Here is a 23,700-nt window from a genome sequence, read left to right on the forward strand (position 1 = left end):
TGAAAAAAATTTTGATCTCATGGACCTCCCTCCCCCAAAATGAGTAATGATAATCCAGTTTTATTCAAGTAAGATAAATAAGATTAAAAAATTTTTTTTTCTGGTCTTATATTCGTCTTAACATTAGTTTCCCCAGAAAACATATACTTGGGGGATGTTGATGATGGAACCTGATGGTACTTGGTTGGTCACAGAAAGGACAGAAAATGGTTCTTTAATCTAGATATGGACCTGCTGACTCCTGCCCATTTTTTCCATAACATTTTCCTGCCCTTTCAGAAATGAAAACTGGCTGCTGATTTAAATTTTTCATTAATCTTCATTATGTGATTTTGTTTAACCTGGACATCTAAGTCAACTGATTGAGAATTGAGATTTTTGGCAAAAGTCTGAATCTGCACTGAAATCTCAGCCCCTGAGGCTGACTTTTCCAGTGAGAGTTGAGGGTGGGAGGCATAAACCCCGTGGTTCTCAAAGTGTGGCCCTGGACCAGCATCATCAGCATCACTTGTAACCTGTTAGAAATGTAAAGTCTCAGGCCCCACCCCAGACCTGCTAACTCAGAAACTCTGGAGGTGGGCCCAGCCTTCTGTGTTTTCTGTTTTGTTTTTTATTTTTGGCTGCGTTGGGTCTTCGTTGCTGCACGTGGGCTTTTTCTAGTTTCAGAGAGCGGGGCTACTCTTCCTTGTGGTGCGTGGGCTTCTCATTGTGGTGGCTTCTCTTGTTGTGGAGCACGGGCTCTAGGTGCGTGGGCTTCAGTAATTGTGGCACGCTGCCTCCATAGTTGTGACTCACGGGCTCTAGAGCGCAGGCTCGGTAGTTGTGGTGCACGGGCTTAGTTGCTACACGGCATGTGGGATCATCCCGGACCAGGGATCAAACCCATGTCTCCTACATTGGCAGGTGGATTCTTAACCACTGCGCACAGAGAAGTCCCCCCTTCTATGTTTTAACAAGGCCTCCAGGTGGTTTTGATTTGCTCAACGTTGTGCTAACAGTTTGAGGATCACTGGTGTGACCTTGTCCATAATTACATGCTCTCCCTCCCACCCCACCCCACCCTGACTTCCTTCTTTCTTTCCTTCCATAAACATTGAATGTATTGCTCCCTTATCAGTGTTTTTATGACACTTGTTTGAAAATGTACACATTTGCACATTGTGTGTCTGTCTGTAAACATCAAATTCGTGCTGGCCAAACACAGAGTATCATTTATAGCAATCCAAGAGAAACTAACTCTTGAAGTGGCCCATTAGTCATGTACAGCTGAAGCTTTTTGACCGGAATAATCCATTACCTAGGATCTAGCTTATCCCCCTTCTCCCGACATTAACTCCAGTGAAATCTTTTCAAATATTGAAGCTCTACAGTTCCAAGGGCTTGGTTGTCCTCTTTTGGTATTACCCAAAGACTATTCCCCCATGGACTCTGTTCTTTAGAAACTCAGAATTGAAGGTTCAGTGGAGGGGGGCTAGTTTAGAGCACTGAGCTAAGGTCCAAAGCATTCCTAGTTACCAGTCCAGAGTTCTTAGGGGGCATTCATTAAAAGATGTGATCAGGAGAATGGGGTAGTCAACCAGAGGCTGGGAAAGGACCTACGTGGACCGAGGAACAAGGTCCAGTTACATAGGGTAGAGAGCGTGTGTGTCTATTTACATTAGTGCTAGGGTTTTCCTTGGGATTTCTAAACTGGGAAGTTGCGATGAACTTAGCATGAGGCTACTCTTCTTTGTATTATACATGGCATAGAGAGAGTTCCATGCCGGTCATGCTTTAATGAACACATACACATGAAAATGGGACCAAGAGTTCTGGTTTTTCCTCCCTGTTCCTCCAGTGACCTTGGACTTGCTGCCTACATGCAGGTCAAGCTCGCTCGTTGATACTACAGAGCTGGCTTCACGATGGGGTTGCAGGTGCCTGGTGTCCTGTGATGTGACTTCAGAGCTTTCCAGAACCCATGGGATCAGGAGATGCCTCTTGGATGAGTGTTCAGCTGCCTTGATTTTGATTGTGGTCCATGACATCTGCGGGTTCTTCTTGGCTTCTTACTGCCCTTGGTTTTCTAGATTGTCCTTCTATTCTTCTTCCTGTAGTGATATAACAAGTCATAGTCATGGGTGTAATGCCGCACCAAGAAGAATGTGGTCTGCACCCTAAACTGATGTGGGTGGAGCATTCAACAGAAGCCCCCATTGACCCGCTAACTTTAAATCCCACCCTGGGATACTGTGACCTTCCCACATGCTGACCACCCCTCTAGAGATCAAGACTGGCAGCCCTGTGGTCCTCACAGCGTGATGATCCAATCATTGTGTGGTGAGTGGGGCTGAGAAAGAGCCTGGGACTCAGATCATTACAGGTGTGGAGGCTGGGTGGGTCTTAGGGAAGGGGCTACAGGAGGGGGTCTGCTCCAGGGCTACTCCCCACGGGGTACATGACCCTCACGTTACACGTCATCCTAGTGTGTAGTGACAACAGTCCCCCGTAACACTCTAACATCTGGTGTCATCCCCAAGTCAACCCTCTTCCTTAACCCTCACTTCTGATCAGCCACCAAATCCTGCTAACTTGACTCACGTATTTCTCGATTTTTTTCTACTTTTTTTTTAAATTTTATTTTTAATTTATTTATTTTTGGCTGTGTTGGGTCTTCGTTGCTGTGCGTGGGCTGTCTCTAGTTGCAGCGAACGTGGGCTTTCTCTAGTTGCGGTGAGCGGGGGCTACTCTTCATTGTGGTGTGCGGGCTTCTCACTGCAGTGGCTTCTCTTGCTGTGGAGCACGGGCTCTAGGCGCGTGGGCTTCAGTAGTTGTGGCTCGCGGGCTGTAGAGTGCAGGCTCAGTAGTTGTGGCGCACGGGCTTAGTTGCTCCACGGCATGTGGGATCTTCCCAGACCAGACCAGGGCTCGAACCCATGTCCCCTGCATTGGCAGGATTCTTAACCACTGCGCCACCAGGGAAGTCCTTTTCCTCCTTTTTAACTTATGTCCACTGACCTAGTTCATGCTCTCCTCATCCCCTGTGTGGATTTATTCCATCGTAACATAATCAAACTGCCACCACCATTACCCACTGTAACTCTAGCCTCTATTGCGGCCAGACTGTTCAGAGGGCCAGTGCTACCAGTTATCGCATAATCGAGCTTCTGTGGCTCGCTGTCGTCCTCAGGATCGGGCTCGAGCTCCTCAGTCTGGCCTGATCTTCCAGGCCTTGGTCCCTGGCCATTCCCACAGCACCACTGTCACCACTGCCCCGTGCACTTTACACCCCAGTGTTCAGAACTGCTAGATCCTCCCAGACGTCCTCGTGCCCTTCAGGCTGCCTTACTTCTCCTCCTGCCCCTCTGACTTGCAGCTTCTCCTGCCGTTCTTTTTTTTCTTTTTTTTGCGGTACGCGGGCCTCTCACTGTTGTGGCCTCTCCCGTTGCGGAGCACAGGCTCCGGACACGCAGGCTTAGCGGCCATGGCTCATGGGCCCAGCCGCTCCGCGGCATGTGGGATCTTCCCGGACCAGGGCATGAACCTGTGACCCCTGCATCGGCAGGCAGACTCTCAACCACTGCGCCACCAGGGAAGCCCTCCTGCCGTTCTTTATCTGGCCACTGGTATCAGCTCTGAAAGCCTTCTGGGTGTCCCCATAGAGGATTAGGTTCTTTTCTCTTCGTTCCTGTAACACCTCAACCTTAGGCTTTAACAAATTACATTTAAAGTCTCAATTTTTTTCCCCTTCTCCTCCACTGATCTGTAAGCTCCTGAGAGCAGGGGCCATTTGTATTCATCCTTAGGCCCCTGGCAAGTGCCTGGTACATAGGAGATATTCTCATAGTCATTTTAAAATTGAGATATAATTGACATAGAACATCGTGGAAGTTTAAGGTGTACCGTGTATTGATTTGATACATTTATATATTGAGGTGTAATGAACACCGTGGTGTTAAAACTAACACTTCCATCATATCACATAACTGTCATTTCTTCTTGGTGGTGAGAACATTTAAGATCTAGTCTCTTAGCAACTTTTAAGTATATAATACAATGTTGTTGATTATAATCACCTCTGCTGTGCATTAGATTCCCCAGAACTTATTCATCTTCTAACTGCAAGTTTGTACCCTTTGAGCAGCATCTACGTAGGAGATATCCTATCAAAATTTTTTGGAAGTATACGGAAGACAACAGCTGCCTAAAAGGAATAATAAAACCAATTCGCTGTGCTAAGGGGTTTTCATGAATTGAAAACTCCTAGTTTTCTAGCTGGTGCTGTACCATAAGAACTTTCTGTGGTGATGGGAATGTTTTGTATCTATGTTGTCCAATAATGTGGCCACGTGTGGCTATCAGACACCTGAAATGTGGCTGGTGCAACGCGTAGACCGAATTTTTAATTGCATTTAATTTATTTCAGTTTAAACTTAAATATCCACACGTGGCTAGTGGCAACCCTATCAGACAGTACAATCCTAGACTTCCCCAGCCCTTCCTCAGCCCATGGGAACATCTGGTTACTTCCTAATTTGCTCAGAGCTCCCATGGGGCAAGGCTCCAAGAACTGGTGTGTTGGCAAATGTTTAACAACCAGCTGTCTGAAAAAGGCTGCCTGTTTCCATGGTGTAAAAACTCCCACCACTCCCAGTTTCAAGCTACCTTGAATACAGAGTTGGGGAGAGACGTGCAGTATAAAACCATCATATAGATAGTATTTCCTCGATACAGATACACAGATGCAAATAACCCTGAGAATAAAGTAGTAAAATGCAGTAAAACAATTAGAAAGTGATTAATTTTGAGTACTTATTAACTTTGTTTTCTCTTTTAATAAATTTATTTATTTATTCATTTTTGGCTGCATTGGGTCTTCGTTGCTTTGCGCGGGCTTCTCATTGCGGTGGCTTCTCTTGTTGTGGAGCACAGGCTCTAGGCTCGCGGGTTCAGTAGCTGTGGCTCGTGGGCTTCAGTAGTTGTGGCATGCGGGCTTCAGCAGGTGTGGCTCGCGGGCTGTAGAGCGCAGGCTCAGTAGTTGTGGCGCACAGGCTTAGTTGCCTTGCGGCATATGGGATCTTCTCGGACCAGGGATCAAACCCGTGTCCCCTGCGTTGACAGGTGGATTCTTAGCCACTGTGCCACCAGGGAAGTCCCTGACTTTGTTTTTAATATAATTTATTTAACTGTAAGTTTATATAATTTAATTTTTAACAATGGCTATGCTTAAAAGCAGTTCTCAAAATTCCAGAACATCTAGCTTTTGGCTCTCAGGAGCTGGGGTAAGTCAGCTCCCAGTAATTGCTTTAAAAAATTTTAAAAATCAAATGTAGTATTTCTGTTTGGCCACAAGAGGGCACCATCAGATGAAATTCAATTCTAGGAAGGCTTTTGGACCAGCTCTCTGGGTCAGTTTGAGGTGTCTGTTTAGGTCTCCTGGAAGATTGCAATTCTGGGAGATCTTGGAAACTCATATAGTTTCAGGCAGTTCTTGGTTTCACAACATCAAGTCCAAACCTTTCCCACTCCCAAATAGCTTCATCCCTTTGTGTCCGAAGGTTTGGGTCTTTAAGCTACCAAATACAAAGATCCTTGATAGGTATTAGGTCCTGTCAGTGAGGGAAGGAGAGGATCTGTCTGTGCAGTAAAAATAGCGTCTTGGGCAATTTACCTGCATCATCTCACAGAATCCTATAAAAACGCCTCAGGAATTGGCTAACACGTAGAGGGATTGGTAGGTTGCCAGGTATGCGAATAATTCCTAACATGGCAACCCTAGAGGGCTTCTCCTTTGCATTGCAATCATTTGTGCTTTTTAATTGACAGAAGGAAAACCAGGAGTTTATCGTGGGCCTGATGATCAAGATAAGAATGGAAGGAATCTGATGATTTCTCTCTGGCTAGGCAGGCTGGGGGGTCGGAGGGCTTTGGTTCTTGGCGGGGGGTAGGGGGGTGACTCTCTGTCTTCTCAGGGTCTTCTGGGGGGTTTATATCAGGGTTGGCAGAGTGCACCCGGTGAGGAGGGGGTAGGGGATGCCCTGGGAGGTGGGGAGAGTGACAAGCTAGGTCTCCATAGTCCTCTGTCTAAAGGGAGGGAGAGACTGACACTGTGTGTGTGTGTGTGTGTGAGAGAGAGAGAGAGAGAGAGAAATGATTTCACGCTCTTGATTCTTAACACTGTTAGTGCAGTGGGTCTCAAAGTTTGGTCCCTGGACCAGCAGCATTGGCATCACCTGGGCATTTGTTAGACGTAAATTTTCAGGCCCTACCCCAGACCTGCTGAATCAGGGACTTTGGGGGTAGGCTTGGCAGGCTCTGCTTTAAGAAGCCCACAGGGAATTAGGAATTTGGGATTAACAGATACTATATATAGAATAGATAAACAATGAAAACCTACTGTGTAGCACAGAGAATTATATTCGGTATCTTGTGATAACCTATAATGGAAAAGAATCTGAAAAAGTATATATATGTGTATTTATATATATCTGAATCACTTTGCTGTAAACCTGAAACACCATAAATCAACTGTACTTCAATTTAAAAAAACAAGCCCCCTTGGGAGATTCTGATGCACTCATGTTTCAGAACCACGGGTCCAGCTCGGGGTTATCTAAACTGGATGTGTATGTATTAGATGTGACTGAGGAGCTTTTAAAAAGTACTAACATCCCAGTAACAACAGGGCACACAGTACGTACATTGTGGTCCCATTCACATGAAATGTCCAGAACAGGCAAATCCATAGAGATGGAACGTAGATCAGTGGTGGCCAGGGAATGAGGGGGGGGGTGGAGAATTGGGAAATGTGGGGTTTCTTTTTGGGGTGATGGAATGTTCTGGAATTAGATACTGGTGGTGTATACGCAACAGTGCTGAAAACCACTGAATGACACACTTTAAAATGGTTAAAACGAAGAATTTTATCTCAATTAAAAATTAAAGTACTGATGTCTAGGGCCCACCCAAGCATTGGTATTTTTAAAATCTCACCGGGTTGTTCTCCTCTGCAGCCGGGAGAGTTAATGCAAGTAAGTCCACACGTGGGGTCGCGTGGGTCAGGTTCCCGGCCTAGGGGGCTCTGGTGTGAGCGTCTGCATTGGGGGGTGAGGAGCGCAGGAGAGGACCAGGGCTGACGCTGCCCTTGGTTCTCTGCTGCCAGGTGACAGGGGCAAATAGGTCCTGGGCACTAGACAGAGGTTGCAGTTTGGGCCTCTGCTGTGCAACCTTGTCCACGTTGCTTAACCTGCCAGAGCTTGTAGCAAAGGTTTCAGGTTGCCATAATGTTCGCAAGATAAGCATGGACCCTGGCATACAGTAGGCGCTCAGTGGATGTTCGCTTCCTTGGCTTTCCCATTTCCCTGTGGCTGTAATTCTGTGGGTCGACTCTGGGAAGGCGTGCACTGGCCAGTTCTCCCTCTGCTGCTCCCCAAACCCCTGGTGGTCAGGGAGGACGGGGGTGGGCTGGGGGGGAACGGGTCCCTGCCCCGGTGCTTTTCTGCGCGGCGCTCCCCCTCCCCCCAGCGTGGGCGGGGCTTCCTTGCGCACCCGGGACTCACCATTTCTGCTGCCAGGTGAGGCCGGTCAGGAGGAAGATGCTGATGAGCAGTAGGATGCAGCCGGCCACTGTGGACGGAGAGGCAGGTCAGGGAAGGGGGCCCCGGGGCTGAGAGAGCCCGTCCCCTTGTATCCGTCCCCACCCCCAGCAAAGGGCTCGCCGAGAGGCGAGCGCTGCGGTTTTTGCCGCCCCTTTTCAGAACGCGGCTCACTCCCGGCAGAGTTTCCCTGGAGGCTCCAGGACCAGGGCCTGGGGGTGTGGACTGGAAGGGCACAAACCTTTCCTCAGGGCGCTCCACTCTTTCTGTGGGGAGCAGCTGACAGGCACCCTCTTCAGAAAGGTTCAGAGTCCCCGGCCTCAGTTAAAGAGGCCGTGAGTGAGGCCCGCGATGGGTAAAAGAAATGTTGAAATATAAAGATGCATGATAAACACTTAGCATCTCCTGAAAGTGTTGTTTCCCAGATGCTTCTTTCCTGTGGTCCTGAAGCTGTCAAGTTATCCATACGTCCATCTGTCTATGTGTCTTAGACGTGCCTCAAAGCCTGTTTTGCTCCACTCACCCCCTCCCCTTATGAGAATAATTGACATGTAACATTGTCTAAGTTTAAGGTATGCAATGTATTGCTTTGATACACTTATACATTGCAAAATGTATTGTAATTACCATTTCTTTTTTGGGCCAAGAACATTTCAGATTTACTCTTAGCAACTTTCAAGTCTACAATACAGCATCGTTAGCTGTGATCACCATGCTCTACGTTCGATCTCCATACTTGCTCCACTTCTCACTGGAAGTCTGTGCCCTCTGACACCCGCCTCCCCATTTACCCCACCCCCAGCCCCTGGTCACCAGCATTCTGCTCTGTTTCTAAGAGCTCGGTTTTGGTCTTTGTTTTGTTTTTTTCTCAAAGCCCGTTTTTGCCTCCCACCAGGAAACACCTGGAGTGTTGGTGGCATGCTTCTCTCTTCCGCTGGTTCCACCACATCCCCGCACCCTGGCCTCCCCTCACACGCAGATGCCGGGTATTTTGTCCTCTAGGATCTGGTCGGGAGGCACTGGTTGAGGCTGGTTTGAGACCTCACTCCTAACTCACTACAACCGGTGCCTGTGATTCCGAGTCATGTTACTATCTGGATTCGTCTTTGACTTTTATAAACATTATATAGTGTAAAGAGCTAGTTTATAGTAACTAACCAAGCAACTCACCAACCCACCAAGCAAGCGTCCCCTGGTCTCTGTCTGGTGCACGTTTGTCACTACCCACCTGCGATCTGATACTCGGTTGTAAATATGAACGTATCCATGGTCGCAGCCACTTCTGTGGGTGTTTGGAAATCTGTGCAAAAGAGAGAGAAGGGTGCTAGTCACTGCTGGTCGTGGGGCTGCACAGGGCTGGGAGAGTCCAGGCTTCTTGGGGCTGGGGGCTCGGAAACCACTGGAGAGCTAGGAGAGACCAGGGGAACCTGGGGCCAACATTTGAACATATCGTTCTTCTGCCTCGAGGCGCCGCCCTCATCTTGTTTCTCCTGTGACACTGGCGGTGTTTGAGGACCGGGAGGTTGCACGCAGGTGTGTGATCATCTCTACCACCTACAGGCAGCTCCAGGCCAACTCCTCCCCTTATCCTGCATCATGGTTTAATAGCCAACCTTTTATCTTCCAAGAAACTCCAGCCGTACCTGTGGTACCTGCCATCCTCGTTGTTAAGGGAAAAGACGTTTCACTGCCAGGGGGAGCATCCGTGCTCTCCTGAGGCTCTTCATCACCGGGAGGAGAGAGTAAGGATGCTTGTGGAACAGAAGGTGGGGAGTGGAGGTCTCATGTCCACCCCCTCCCTGGCCTCCTCAGCTGACCCCAGATGCACTAGCTGAGGTGTGAATCTCAGTTCTCGGTTCCCCATTAGGGTCACAGCGAAGTGGCTCGGTGGCCGCAGCAGAGCAGGAGGGAGGGAATTTTGTGATCCTGACCCTGGCTTTCTACAGAACTCAGCAACTTTCTCCCCACGCTGCCTACGCAGCTCTGGTTTCCTTCTGTGGCTTGGAAACGGGTCATCATAATACAAATACCATCAAACCATTAAACGAAGTAGAAATGCACAAAAGGAGAGCTTTTCTCTGTGACAGGTTCCCCGTTGCTCGTGGACACGCCTGGCGTGCAGTGTGGCTGGCTCATGGGGGTCAGGCTATGGGAAAGAAGCACAGCAGCCTCCCAGAAGATCCAAGAGGGAGACATGGGGTCTGGGAAGCGGGGGTGAGCGAAGAAACCACTAACACTTAGGGTCAAATGGAAGCGACTTTTGATTGTAGAAATAGTAAGACTATTTCAGAATGAAAATAGCAGAAGACCTCAACGTAGGTGGCTTGTCTGCGTGTATGAAAGAGCGTGCATGTGTGTGCATGTGTGTTTGTGCTTGAAAAATTCCCTTCCCTGCACGTCTGCACTTTGGCAAAGCTCAGGTGGGACTCACACAAGAGGAGGGGGCATGCTAATGGTGTGGCATGGCACAAATAATGGATTTACATTATGTATCAGCAAGTTGGAAATGTGTGCATGGCATGTGGACTTTCCTTTTTGAAAGAGGAAGTTTTGGTAGCTTAGAGTCAGAAGGAAAATTTCAGGATCAGCTAGAAAAGGGGGCAGCAGGATCGCCAGTGAGGTAGCACCCAGGGGGCTTCGGAAGACCTTTCTTCCTCTTCTATCTCCTGCTATTTATCCCCATCAGGGTACAGGGGAACTCAGGTGATGAAGACCTTGGAGTTTATCTAGTCTATTTTCTAGAATGAGAAAAAACAGAGGCCCCAAGAGAGGAAGAGACTTGCCCAAGGTCATGTAGCAGGTGGGTCAGGGATTCCAGGCTGGTCCGCCTGACAGAAGCAGCAAGGTGGTGGACCTGGTGGGGGCATCTCCATACCTGGAAACTGACTGTTCTCCCTTTCACTTATGCACCCAAGCTTGGGCTGGGTCCACCTCATGTTCCCATGGATCATCTTGCAGGTGCTCTTGCTAGGGCCTCCCTGTAGGGCCCTGAATCCCTGAGTGCACTGGTAGTAAACTGTCTGCCCCGCCATGAAATGGTAAATTCTCTTCAAAGGTTCACGTTCATGTTCCCATGGTGGAGGCTCCTTGCAGTGACCTGGAAGAGGGAAAGGAAATTCCAAAGGCAAAGCTGGGGAGACATTGTGAGTCCAGGTTGCCTCTTCCTAGAGACTGGACCATGGTTCTTACTCTTTTCTTTGTCCCCTTCCTCCCTCCCTCCCTTCCTTCCTTCCTTCCAGTAAGTATTGATAACATCTATGTGTTAGGACCTTTGCTAGACACGTTGTGAAAAGACATAAAGACCCAGTCCCCCTGCAAGGAGCAGACAGTGGATCTGGAAAGGAAGCACATACAGGCAGAACGTGGTGAGGATGACAGCCAAGAGACAGACGCTTGCTCTCGGAACGCAGAGAGACGAGCAATTACTTCTGCTGATGGTGAGAGATTTGATAAGTAGACAGGTGTGTGAACGGTGGTCTCAGTTTAGGGATAAAGGCAGGCTCAAGCCAATCTGGGCCAATGAAGTGTGGAGACCGTCTGGATCCCTACTGCTAAGTGAGTTGCAGCTGGTGGTCATCTTGGGGCCACGGCGGAAGGACTGGGGACAAATCCAAAGCCAGGAGGAGGGGAACACTGAGATGATCTTGGAGAAATGGAGCCTGATCCCTGATCAAGCCATGCCTGAAGCTTGACCCAAGTGGGCCCTTTTAAGGGCTCTGAAAACTCCCATGCCCAGTAACTTTCCACTCACCCAACTAAAACCCAAGCCTGGCTGACCTTTAACCTCAGAGATCATGTCCTGCTCTGATTTAATCCCAGAATCCAACCCCTGCCCCCGCCAAATCTGGACATATGGACCACAGGTCCCTCTAAGCCCAGAAGTGTGAAACTGCATATATGCTCTGACCTTCCACAACCCCAAGGACCCATATAACCTTCCCCCGTGCCCTCTGTAACCCTCTGCAGCAGGAGGCCGAGTGGTCCCGTCCAGGGTGGTCTGCTCAGTGCAGCACCTTGCAAATCATGACTGAACGTGTGTTTCAGTCTCAGAATCAGATTGCCTTTACAGTCAGTAAAATTCATAACCGTCTGAACCCATTTGAATTGGGTTTGCTTCTTTCAAGTGAAAACCTCCACATTAAGACAATCTGTGAAGTATCCCTTAGCCAGAGCCAGCTGGTTATCTCTTGAGTAAGGACAGTAAACTTTGACCTCTTTAGAAAACTTTCAATAATTGTGGAAGGTGATGCGGGAGAAACAGAGAGAAACAAATAACTAAATGTGTTCGGAAACCTTGTTCCAGCACAAAGTCAGAGTGAAAAGGGCTGGAAACAGCATGTTGCAGAGTAGTCCTTGGATTAGTCATTGGGTTTTAGTCTTTTTAATTAATAGAAGCTGAAAATAAATTCAGACTAGTTTAAATAATCAGTAGCAAGATCCCTGTTCTAATTCAGGAGACCCAAGGCCTTATTTCAGTCCTATTATGTGAGTTTAGCCAAGTCTTTAAATGTCTCTGTGTCTCAGTTTATTCAGTGAATTGAAGTAATATTTCCTGCTCCCTGATTCACTGGCTTCTGAGGTTCAAATGAGATTATATACAATGTCGTAAAGTTCTTCGTAAGGTTATAAAATTAGCATAGGACCATGGGGTCTTGTAAGGTCAGCTGGTCCCCCACAAGGCTCAGGTTTTCCTAATGGACTCTCTTTCTTCCTGATGTTATGGCTTGACTTCAACATCTTTTTTTTTTTTTTTTTTTTTTTTTTGCGGTACGCGGGGCCTCTCACTGCTGTGGCCTCTCCCGTTGCGGAGCACAGGCTCCGGACGCACAGGCTCAGCGGCCATGGCTCACGGGCCCAGCCGCTCCGCGGCATGTGGGATCTTCCCGGACCGGGGCACGAACCCGTGTCCCCTGCATCGGCAGGCGGACTCTCAACCGCTGTGCCACCAGGGAAGCCCCAACATTATTAACTTTGGGAAGTTGGGGCAGCAACTCGCTAGGCCACATCCTATTAGCTAGGAGGTGTTTGTCCGCAGCTTCCACAGGCACCAGTGTGGCACCGCCCACTTCACAACTCTGTCCTGTAAGGAATGTCTGGAAGTAAATTGCTTTGCTTGGAGTTCACTGCCTTGTACTTAAGGGGAAAACACAGCATCTCTTTGAGGGCAGGGATGACCGTCTACTCAGGTTTGTATTGTCTGGCCGCAGTGCCTGGCACAGTTTGTCCCCAAACATGCTTTTTGAATTGAATTGAAATGAAGTGAATTGAATTGAGTTCTTTTTGGCCAGTTCCCAAACCCGGAGGCAACCCAGAGCCCAGGTTGGGTGCTGTAAGAGTGGCTTGAAATGCTGAGCAAACAGCCTGCAAACGCTGCACAATAGTTCTCGTCCACATGACATCCTTAGGAAAGAGGACAGCAGGACAGATCCTCCTCCTCTGGGGCACACATCCTGTACCTGCAAGAGAATGGGTCCCCTCTTACCTGGAAGGTTAGCTTGGCCTGTGGGCTGCATTTGGCTCTGCATTTCTGTGGTCTTTTCTTCATCTTCGAGTCCAGGAGTAACTTGTTTTCCTGGAGTCTTAGGGGAGGCTAGAGAGTATGGATGGAATGAAGAAGATAGCTTCACAAAAGTTTAAAAGAGAACACACTCTTCATGTATTCATTTGCTCAAAAAGAGAGTCTTTCTAGGGTCTGTGATGTGCCAGGCAATATCGGGGGATACTGGGGTTATAAAGATGATCCCCACACACCCTGCCCTTGGGGGGCTCTCAGGGGGCCTGTTCCTGGCCAGTGCAGCACTGGCCTGTCAGTCAGGTTTCCTGTACATGATGTCAATGGCCTACAACGAGTTTCTGAAGGAGCTGAGATTTTTCTGGTGGAATTGTTTGTGTCTGTGTGTCTCTCCAAAAGGGACACCATTCTGGCCATCAACCCCATCAACAGTGTACGTGGGGGTGAGTGTGGTAGCGAGAGGAGCTATTAATTCAACAGCCTGCCCACTCCTCTGTTTCCCAAGGCAGTTCATTTAAAAGTTAGAGAGAGGCCCTCCTAAAGCAATGACAATGGTGCAGCCACTATGGAGAACAGTACGGATGTCCTTAAAAAACTAAAAATAGAGCTACCATATGATGCAGCAATCCCACTCCTGGGTATATATCCAGAAAAGACGAAAACTCTAATTCAAAAAGATACATACACCCCAATGTTCATAGCAGCACTATTTACAATAGCCAAGACATGGAAGCAACATGTCACTGACAGATGAATGGATAAAGAAGATGTAGTATGTGTGTGTGTGTGTGTGTGTGTGTGTGTGTGTGTGTGTGTATAGTGGAATACTACTCATTCATAAAAAAGAATGAAATAATGCCATTTGCAGCAACATGGATGGATCTACAGATTATCATACTAAGTGAAATAAGTCAGTCAGAGAAAGACAAATATCATATGATATCTTTTATGTATGGAATCTAATCAATAGTGCTTATAAACTTATCTACAAGACAGAAACAGACTCACAGACATAGAAAACAAACATATGGTTTCCAAAGGGAAGAAGTGTGGGAGGGATATATTAGGAGTATGGGATTCACAGATACACACTACTATATATAAAATAGGTGAATAACAAGAATTTACTGTAAAGCACAGGGAACTATATTCAATATCTTGTAATAATCTATAATGGAAAAGCATCTGAAAAAGTGTGTGTATACACAAAACTGAATCACTTTGCTGTACACCTGAAACTAACACAACATTGTAAATCAACTATACCTCAATTAAAAAACTGTGATAAAATATGCATAACATAAAATGCACCATAGTAACCATTTTTAAGTGTACAGTTCAGTGGCATGAGCTACATTCACATCATTGTGAACTAGAATTATTTTTAGTTGTTTAGTAATTATTAGTGTAACGTCTGTCCTCCCTCCCTCCACCCGAAGTATAGGTTCCTTGAGGGCTGGGTCTGTCATATCCCCAAGTATCTGGAACAGGCCTTGGAACTAGGAGACACTCATTCAATATCTGTTCAGTGAATGACTATTCTGGGAACCACCAACATTAGTTTCCACGTAGATGGCGCGGCCAGTTTTTGTCTGTAGGGCCGTGCGAATAATAGTTGAAGCCCTGTCTCCCTCTTTGCTACAGTTTTTCTCCTTCCCTCCGGGGTTACAAATGGGAACACTTACAGGTGCTGTCACAGTGGCATCTGTTTTCCCAGGCAGAGTGGCTGGAGTTTCCTGTGCAGCGCATGAAGGGCGACCTTCTGCGGAAGCCTTTCTTGCAGTCACAGTTTATCATGGTGCCCACCTCATACCTGAGCACCTTGAACATGGCGTTTCTGAGACTCGGTGGGTCTTCAAGACAAGCATCTGCCAAGACAAAAAGGCACCTTCGGAGTCCAGGAGCTTCCAAACATGGGCGTATGATCGAATCACACGTTCCTTCGCTCGATTTAAGGGGTTTGTATGTACCCCACTGTTTCCTGGAGAGAAACTAAGGCTGTTGAAGTTTCTTTAGAAACCTTCATATCAGAGATGGTTCAAAATTTAACTTCAGCCAAGTTCATCTCCAAACTACAGTGTCTTTCAAACTAAATGAATAGAAACGAATGAGGTTTTATTCTGAATATGCCTCCTGCTGAGCAAGTGTAGAATGAGGGGGCACAAGGGACATGAGCAAAGGGAGGGACGAACCACATTGATTTAATTGAGGGATGAGATGTGTCTGTGAGAAATACTTTGAAGGAAATAAAGATTGTCCGACTTTCTGTAATTAATGATTCTGTAAGGTTGTTTATCTTTGAAGAAATATTTGTAAAGTGCTTCACTCAATGTCTGGTGAGTAGGAAATGTATGTTTCTCACCCACCTACCCACCTCTAAGTTTACCAAATTCCTTCTCACACCACGAAGACCTGACCCTCCCTAGCCCCCCACAATAGTCACTGGCTTCCCACTAAAGACACTTGAATAGTTTAACACCCAACTATTATGGGAGGAAAAGGTGCTGGTCTCATCAGAGCAATGATTCCATTGTATATCTCGCAACAAATTCTCCTGCTTCAAGAGATGAGATTTTTCAGGAAAAAGTCACAGGCTGGATAAAGGAAGCGGACAGGAAGGACCACAGGAAACAGAAAAAAGGGAGGCAGCCAGGGCTCCCACATCTGGCCTTGCCACCCAGCAAACGGGCACAGGGTCCGGGCAGGTCGCTGCACTCGCTGCTGGCAGAGGACCATCTGCCGATCGTCTGTTAATCACTCAGGGCGGAATGGAGCTTCTCTGAGCCCTCACAGTCCGCCCAGCATCTTGTCATCCTGGAGACTACCCCCAACCAAGATGCGGGACCCTCCTGACACCCTTAAGAAGGTGAGGTGAGGGGCTTCCCTAGTGGCGCAGTGGTTGAGAGTCCGCCTGCTGACGCAGGGGACACGGGTTCGTGCCCCTGTCCGGGAAGATCCCACATGCCGCGTAGCGGCTGGGCCCATGAGCCATCGCTGCTGAGCCTGCGTGTCCGGAGCCTGTGCTCCACAATGGGAGAGGCCACAACAGTGAGAGTCCCGTGTATCGCAAAAAAAAAAAAAAAAAAGAAGGTGAGGTGAACCTGGACAGCTTGTCCCACCTCTAACCAAGAAGGGACTACACAAAAGCAGTTTGAATAGCTCACTGGGCCAGCAGTTGTAGAGGAACATGTAAAATAATGTAAATTCCAGGAATTATAATAATCATAAGGCAAGAAACACAGCATGGTGGAAAGAGGAGAAGGATAGGTTTCTAAATTGTAGTTCTACCAGCTTACTAGCTATACAGCTTTATTGTTTTTACGTATCTAAGACTTGGCTTCCTTTTTTGTAAAATGGGTATAATAATTATTTTACTGATTTCTTTTAAATATTACATGAAATAACATATTAAGGTAACTTGCAGAGCACCTGGCACGTAATAGGCATAGAATAGATGCTAGTCAGTTGCAAACTATCATATATAGAATGGATAAACAACAAGATCCTACTGTATGACACAGGGAACTATATTCAATATCCTGTGATAAACCATAATGGAAAAGAACATGAAAAAGAATGTATATATGTATGTATAACTGAACCACTTTGCTGTACGGCAGCAATGATCACAACACTGTCAATCAACTGTACTTCAATAAAATTAATTTAAAAAGAAAAAGAAAAAGAAGAATAGGTACTAGTTCCGCTCCCTTTTTTTCCTGTCCAGAAAAAGAAAATGTCCAGATAGAGACTGGGCTGAGTTTTACCTTAACCCTTAACTCCTGCAAAAGTTCATCTCTCCCTACAGCCCATGTCATCAGTACCATTCGCTGGCACTTATTATACATCAATACCAACGAACAATTTAAGTATCGGAAGGTAAATCTGTTGCTAAAACAAGATGTGTGTAATAATCAGAAAAGCCAAATGAAGGAAGAAGGCAAGGATGTTCCCTGTTACCACTGCTTTTCAGCATCATATTGGAAGTCCTAGCTAATACAGTTAGAAAAGAAAAGGAAACAAAAGGTATCCAGATTGGGATGGAAGAAATAAAACTGTCTTTGTTTGTAGAAGACATGTTATCTATGTAGAAAATCTGAAAGAATAGACCAAAAATAAAACCTCCTCATACTAATAAGTGATTACAGCAGGGTTACAAGATACAAAGCTAATATACAAAAGTCAACCACTTTGCTAAATACCAGCAATGACCAAGAGGAAATTGAAATTAGAAGCACAATACCATTTACATAAGCACCCAAAAAATGAAGTACTTCGGTATAAGTAAAGAGAAAAAAAATATGTACAAGATTACATGAGGAAAAACTATAAAACTCTGATGAAATAAATCAATGAAGAGCTAAATAAATGGAGAGATATTCCATGTTCATGGATAGGAAGATTCAATATTGTCAGTATGTTAGTTCTTCCCAACTTGATCTATAGATTCAAGGCAATCCCAATAAAATGCCCAGCAACTTAATTGGTGGATGACAACAAACTGAATCTAAGTTTATATGAAGAGACAAAAGACTCAGAATAGCTAACACAATATTGACTGAAAGGAGCAAAGTTGGAGGACATACTACCTGACTTCAAGACTTACTATAAAGTTACATTAATCAAGACAGTGTGGTATTGGTGAAAGGATAGACAGATAGATCAGTGGAACAGAATAGAGAGTCCAGAAATAGACCAACTGATCTTTGACAAAGGGGCAAAGGCAATACAATGGAGCAAAGATAGTCTTTTCAACAAATGGTGCTAGAACAACTGGACATTCCACATGCAAAAAAAAAATCTAAACACACATCTTATGTCCCTCACAAAAATTAACTCAAAATGGATCACAGACCTAAAAGTAAAACACAAAACTATAAAACTCCTTGAAGATAATATAGGAGAAAATCTAGATGACCTTGGGTTTGGTGACAACTTTTTAGATGCAACACCAAAGGCACGGTCCATGAAGAAAAGGATTGAGAATCTGGACCCCATTAAAATAAAAAAATTTCCAGAGATTGGCACAACATTGTAAATAAACTATACTTCAGTAAAAAAAAAAAAAAGTAAAAGAAAACAAACAAAAAAAAGGAGTAGGGTGTTTGTTTTTGTGTTATTTTCTTGTTACCATATGCTTTAAAAAAAATAAATTCTGATTTAACGGAAAAAAAAATTTCTGCTCTTAAGAGACACTGTCACGAGAATGGAAAGACAAGCCACAGACTGGGAGAAAATATTTATGTGATAAAGGGCTGTTATCCAAAATATACAAAGAACTCTTAAAGCTCAACAATAAGAACCCCGATTGAAAAAAATGGGCCAAAGTCCTGAACAGACACCTCACCAAAGAAGATATACAGATGGCAAATAAGTATATGAAAAGATGTTCCACATCATGTCATCAGGGAAATGCAAATTAAAACAACAATAAGATGCCACGGCACACCTTTAGAATGACCAAAATTCAGAACACCTAATGCTGGTGAGGATGTGATGCAACAGAATCCCTCGTACATTGCGGATGGGAAAGCAAAATGGTACAGACACTTTGGAAGACAGTTTTGGCAGTTTCTTACAAAACTAAACATACTCCTAATGTACCATCCCGCCATCATGCTTCTTGGTATTTACCCAAAGGAGTTGAAAAGCTGAGTCCACAAAAAAACCTGCACACGGATGTTTCTAGCAGCTTTATTAATAATTGTCAAAATTTGGAAGCAATCTTAGATGTCCCTCAGTAAATGAGTGGATAAATAAACTGTGGTACATTCAGACAATGGGATGTTACTCAATGCTAAAAAGAAATGAATTCTCAAGCCATGAAAAGACATAGAGGAAACTTTAATGCATATTACTAAGTGAAAGAAGACAATCTTAAAAGGCTATACACTGTATGAGTCCAACTATATGACATTCTAGAAAAGGAAAAACTATGAAGGTCGTAAAAAGAATTGGTAGGTTGCCAGGGGGTAGGGAAGAGGAAGGGATGACTATGTGGAGCACAGAGGATTTTTAGGGCAGTGAAATTACTCTGTAGGACACCATAATGATGGATACCTATTAGTCCAAACCCATAGAATATACAACACCAAGAGTGAACCCTAATGTAAACTATGGACTTTAGGCAACGATGATGCATCAGTGTAGGTTTATCAATGGTGACAAACGTACAATCTGGTGGGGGATGTTGATAATGTGACAATGGGGGAGGCTGTGCATGTGTGATGTCAGGAGTATATGGGAAATCTCTGTACCTTCTGCTCAATTTTACTGTGAACCTAAAGCTGTTCTAAAAAGTAAAGCCTATTTAAAAAGAACAACTTACAAGCACACAATGGACATTCCCTGAGCTGGATAAAATAATTGAAGGGAAAAAGAAAAACAGCCCATGAGGACTTCTGCTTCCGACCATGACAAAATTTATCTTCCTGCTGAAAGCAACTTTAAAACCAGACAAAATATGTGAACAAGAGTTTGCAGGCATTTAGCAACGGGCAGTGCAGCACAGCATTATTTGAGAGGAAGGAAGCGCATGAAGTGAGCCCACCATTGCCATGGCTTTCCTCCTGGGGCACTTTCCTGCCAGGTAGCAACAAAGTGGAGCCAGCAGAGTGGTGGCCTCACTGACCTGAAGAGGGAAAAAATCAGAGCCCTAGGCTGCTGGCATGGGTGGAATTTGTGGGATGGGGCTCTAGAGAGGAGGGGGGCAGAAGTGTGTGTGAGGATACTCTTCGGGTTTTTAATCCAGCAGCTGGGCTGAATATGAACAGGGCAGGACCCTGTGACTTAGAACCAACTCTCTGCTGTGGAGACTGAGAGAAGAATAGTTATACCAAATTTTATTTACAAAAACAGGCATCTGTTTGTTGCCTGTTGCCAGGTGTGGCTATATTTATATCAGAGAGTAGATTTCAAAGTAAGAAACAATAGTCACAGATGACTTGGTTGGTGACATGAAATTACTGAGAAATCTCCAAAATAACTATGAGAACTTATCAAATTTAGCGATCTCAATATACAAACATCACTTGTGGTTATACTGTGAGCAACCAATTAGAAAATTAAAAATTTTAAAACAATCCCATTTACAATAGTATGAAAAGACATAACATACTGAGGAATAAATTTACTGAAAACTCACAAGGCCTTTAAACTGAAAGTTCTGAAACACTGCTAACATAAAGAATTATATAACTGGAGAAATGCACAATATTTATGGATTGGGAGATTCTTTTTTTTTTTTTAAAGATGTCAACTTATCTTAAATTGATCAATAAACTCAATGCAATTACAATAAAAAAAATCCAACACACTTTTTGGCAGAAATTTGGCAAGACACAAAGACCTAGACTTTTAAGACAATCTTAAAATGATGTACAAATTTGGAGAATTCATGTCATCTGATACCAAGACTTTCTATAAAGCTTCAGTGACCAGGACAGTACATATTGATAAAAGATAGACAAATAGAATAATGGAACAGAATAGAAAATCCAGAAATAGACTGACATAGGTATATTCAGGTGATTTTTTGCAAACACACCATGGCAATTCAATGAGGGAAGGGAAAATCTCAACAAATGCTTCTGGAACAAGTGATAATTGTATAGGGAAAAAAGAACTTTACTCCACGTACAAAAATTAATTTTATTGTATATTTAAACATAAAAGATCCATCCATACACCAAATCCATACATTATAGATGTAAACATAAAAGATAAAACTATTACGTTTCTAAAAGAACATAAAGGCGAATAGCTTTGCAAGCTAGGGATAGGCAAAGATTTCCTAGGGAAGACACAAAAAGCACTAACCATAAAATAATAGTAAATGTAAAACTTCTGCTCTTCCTAAGGCATTAAGAACATGAAAAAATGAATGCTGCAGGTAGACTGGGAGAAAAATCTTTGCAACACATATATCTGACAAAAAGACTTGTGTCCACATTATACAAAGAACTACAAATCAATACTAAAAGTCAAACAACCCAATAAGTAAATGGGCAAAGACTTGAATGGTCACTTCTCCAAAGAAGATATCTGATTATCAATAAGCACTTGAAAATGTGCAGAAGACATCATTAGATATCAAGAAAAAGCAAATTGGAAACCACCATGAAATAGTCCATTAGAATGGGTAAAATGGATAAAAGACTGACAACACCAAATGTTGGCAAGGAGCTACTGGAACTCACTTCCATTACTGTTGGGAGTGTAAAATAATGCCCAAACTCAAAGTTTTTAAAATGAAGTTAAATATATACCTGCCCTATGATCCAGCCGTTCCACTCCTTGGTATTTATCTAAGAGGAGTGAAAGCACATATCTACAAAAAGACTTAAGCAAAACATTTATAGTAGCTTTGAATAATCTCAAAAACATTATGTTGAACAAAAGAAGACAGACACAAAATACACACACTGTTTGATTCCATTTATATGAAGTTTACGAAAAGACAAAACTAGTATGCAGAAAGAAGTCAAAGTAGTGGTTGCTTGTGGTGGGTGGGGATTGACTGGAAGGAGACAGTAGGGGGATGGAAACATGAGTGTACATCTTTGCCCTGCTGACAAATTGAAATTATAATGGACTTGTCACAGTTCAAGTCTGGGGGCCATTGAGGACCTGGTCTCAGACATGTCCCTGCACCACTGAGAACTTGAATTTTCTCTGAACTGCATCAAACTTAAGGACACCACCAGCCACTTTCAAAACAATATCTGCCCGCAGCTGCAACCTTATGGTCTCAAGGTCTCCCCTTGAAATTATGCAACCATTTCAGACCCCAACCAATTCTTACTCAATAAGCACCCTTACTGCTTGCCAGCTCCAATTATAATTCTTGATAGGCAACTCATGTCACTAACTGTAACCTTGTGGGGTTTTGCCTTTATAAGTGTCCCTTATTTTGTAGCTGGGGAAACAATTCAAGGTCTTCTTGAATCTGTGTCACTGGGGCATTCCTAACAAACCCCAAGTAACACCTTTTTATTTCAATCAGGTCTCCGTTTCTGAAATTTTGGTTAACAGCCCAGACTCGTCAAATTGTATACTTCAGATCTGTGCATTTCACCACATGTAATTTTACTTCAAAAAAATCATTAAGAAGTATATTGTGCAATTCTCGTGATTATCCACTAGCACAAATAATCAAGGATTGACCTCAGCCGAATTTGGAATCTGACGACTCAACCACAAACCAAGAGAGTTTCTAAACACAGAAATTTGAAAGGAAGGCAGACAGATTGCCTTCGGGGCAACTTTGTGTCCTTAAAAACTATTTACATGATGATGTGCTTTTCTAAATTAGGCCATGGGAATTTCCAGGACCATCATAAATTAGCCTGAGCATCTGAGGAGGTCATGCGGGTACAAGAGAAATTTCCAGAACTTCTTACTCCCACAGACTTGCCTTTTATAAAAGCATCTTTCCTGGAATCTAGAAGCACTGAAACCTCCCTGGTCTATAGCTAAGAACTAGTAAAGAACTTGACTATAACCCTTTCCCCTGGAACCACGTGAAGAGTGTTCCAAGTATCACCTGAAGGAAGTGTGTGTGTTGGGGGCAGGGGAGCGTGCAGGAAATGTAGACCTGGGGTGCGGGCGGTGTTTCTTTTAACAGGAATAAATCTGGGATTTTTAAAAGCCCTTCTCAGGGCGGTGTCGTAAAAGAAACAGCAGTACAACATCTTAAAAAAAAAGGATGAAAACACTTTATCTCTCCTGAAATGTTGCAGAGGAACATTGAAGGGCAGTTCTGTTTATGTGACCCGGCAAAATGTCTTTACAGCCTCCTTCCCCATATTATCACTTACAAATTTTCACACAGCGTGGCAGCTGCCCTCATTCTCTAGTTTTACTCCAAAAGCTCTAAAATTTCTCGAAATTCAGCAAACAGGGGCTGTTTCTGCCTTTACTCCTGCACCCACCTTTCCAGATCTATTTCTTGCTTCCACCAGAGGCTCTGACTTTCTAACAGAAATTATTCTCTCCTCTCAGCTCTGGCCCATTCTCCCAGCTCAGGAGGCAAATGCAGAATATTTTTTGGAAGGTGGGAAGGGAAATGTTTTTCTCTCTGTCATTTTTAAGTATTGGTGCATTTCCAGATTGGATGTCATTTTCTCTTCTGAGAGTTTTGAAAGGGTGTGCTGCCTGCAGATTGGAGGAAAAAGTTGAGACTACTAGCCTCGTGTTGGGACTTGGGGTGAATGCTCAGAGCTGGGACACTGGGGACCCTGGAGGGGTCCTACCGTGGGCTCCGAGGAACATTGATGTGGTCTTGCCTCCTACCTTTTATGTAGGCAGAGGGGAAAGAGAGCCAGTAATTATCATTCATCCTGAAAAATCCCAAGGGATTTTCCCGAAGGCCTTGCATTGAGAGTTAAACTGAGCTCTTCCGATGTTGAAAGTGTTTCACATCTTATTTCAAATTTTTGCTAAGAATGGTAACTGGAAAGACAGGCAGGACCTCATATGTCCCACCCCCTGTGCCCACCCAGCCTCCATCCCTGTCCCTGAAACACTGTCCCAGGTGCATCCTCCCTTGGGATATTTGTAGGCTTGCGGCCTCCAGGAATTCCCGGCTCAACTGAAATGCAGGAATTCATGGCT

General features: G+C 44.7%; 1 protein-coding gene across 1 annotated transcript in view; it reads right to left on the reverse strand.

The window, feature by feature from the left end:
* Positions 1-2,065: 2,065 nt before the first annotated feature.
* The window catches only part of IL2RA (interleukin 2 receptor subunit alpha), a 42,579-nt gene continuing 20,944 nt past the window's right edge, over positions 2,066-23,700 (reverse strand). Inside the window, exons 2-8 of the mRNA XM_065872064.1 lie at positions 14,772-14,954; positions 13,057-13,164; positions 10,450-10,671; positions 9,218-9,325; positions 8,803-8,874; positions 7,539-7,605; positions 2,066-2,090 (exon numbers count right to left, since the gene is read on the reverse strand). Of these exons, the coding sequence (XP_065728136.1) occupies positions 2,066-2,090; positions 7,539-7,605; positions 8,803-8,874; positions 9,218-9,325; positions 10,450-10,671; positions 13,057-13,164; positions 14,772-14,954 (785 nt within the window). The remainder of the gene's footprint in view (positions 2,091-7,538; positions 7,606-8,802; positions 8,875-9,217; positions 9,326-10,449; positions 10,672-13,056; positions 13,165-14,771; positions 14,955-23,700) is intronic.

This window comes from Phocoena phocoena, chromosome 2, assembly GCF_963924675.1.
Source record: "Phocoena phocoena chromosome 2, mPhoPho1.1, whole genome shotgun sequence".
Taxonomy (NCBI): Eukaryota; Metazoa; Chordata; class Mammalia; order Artiodactyla; family Phocoenidae; genus Phocoena; species Phocoena phocoena.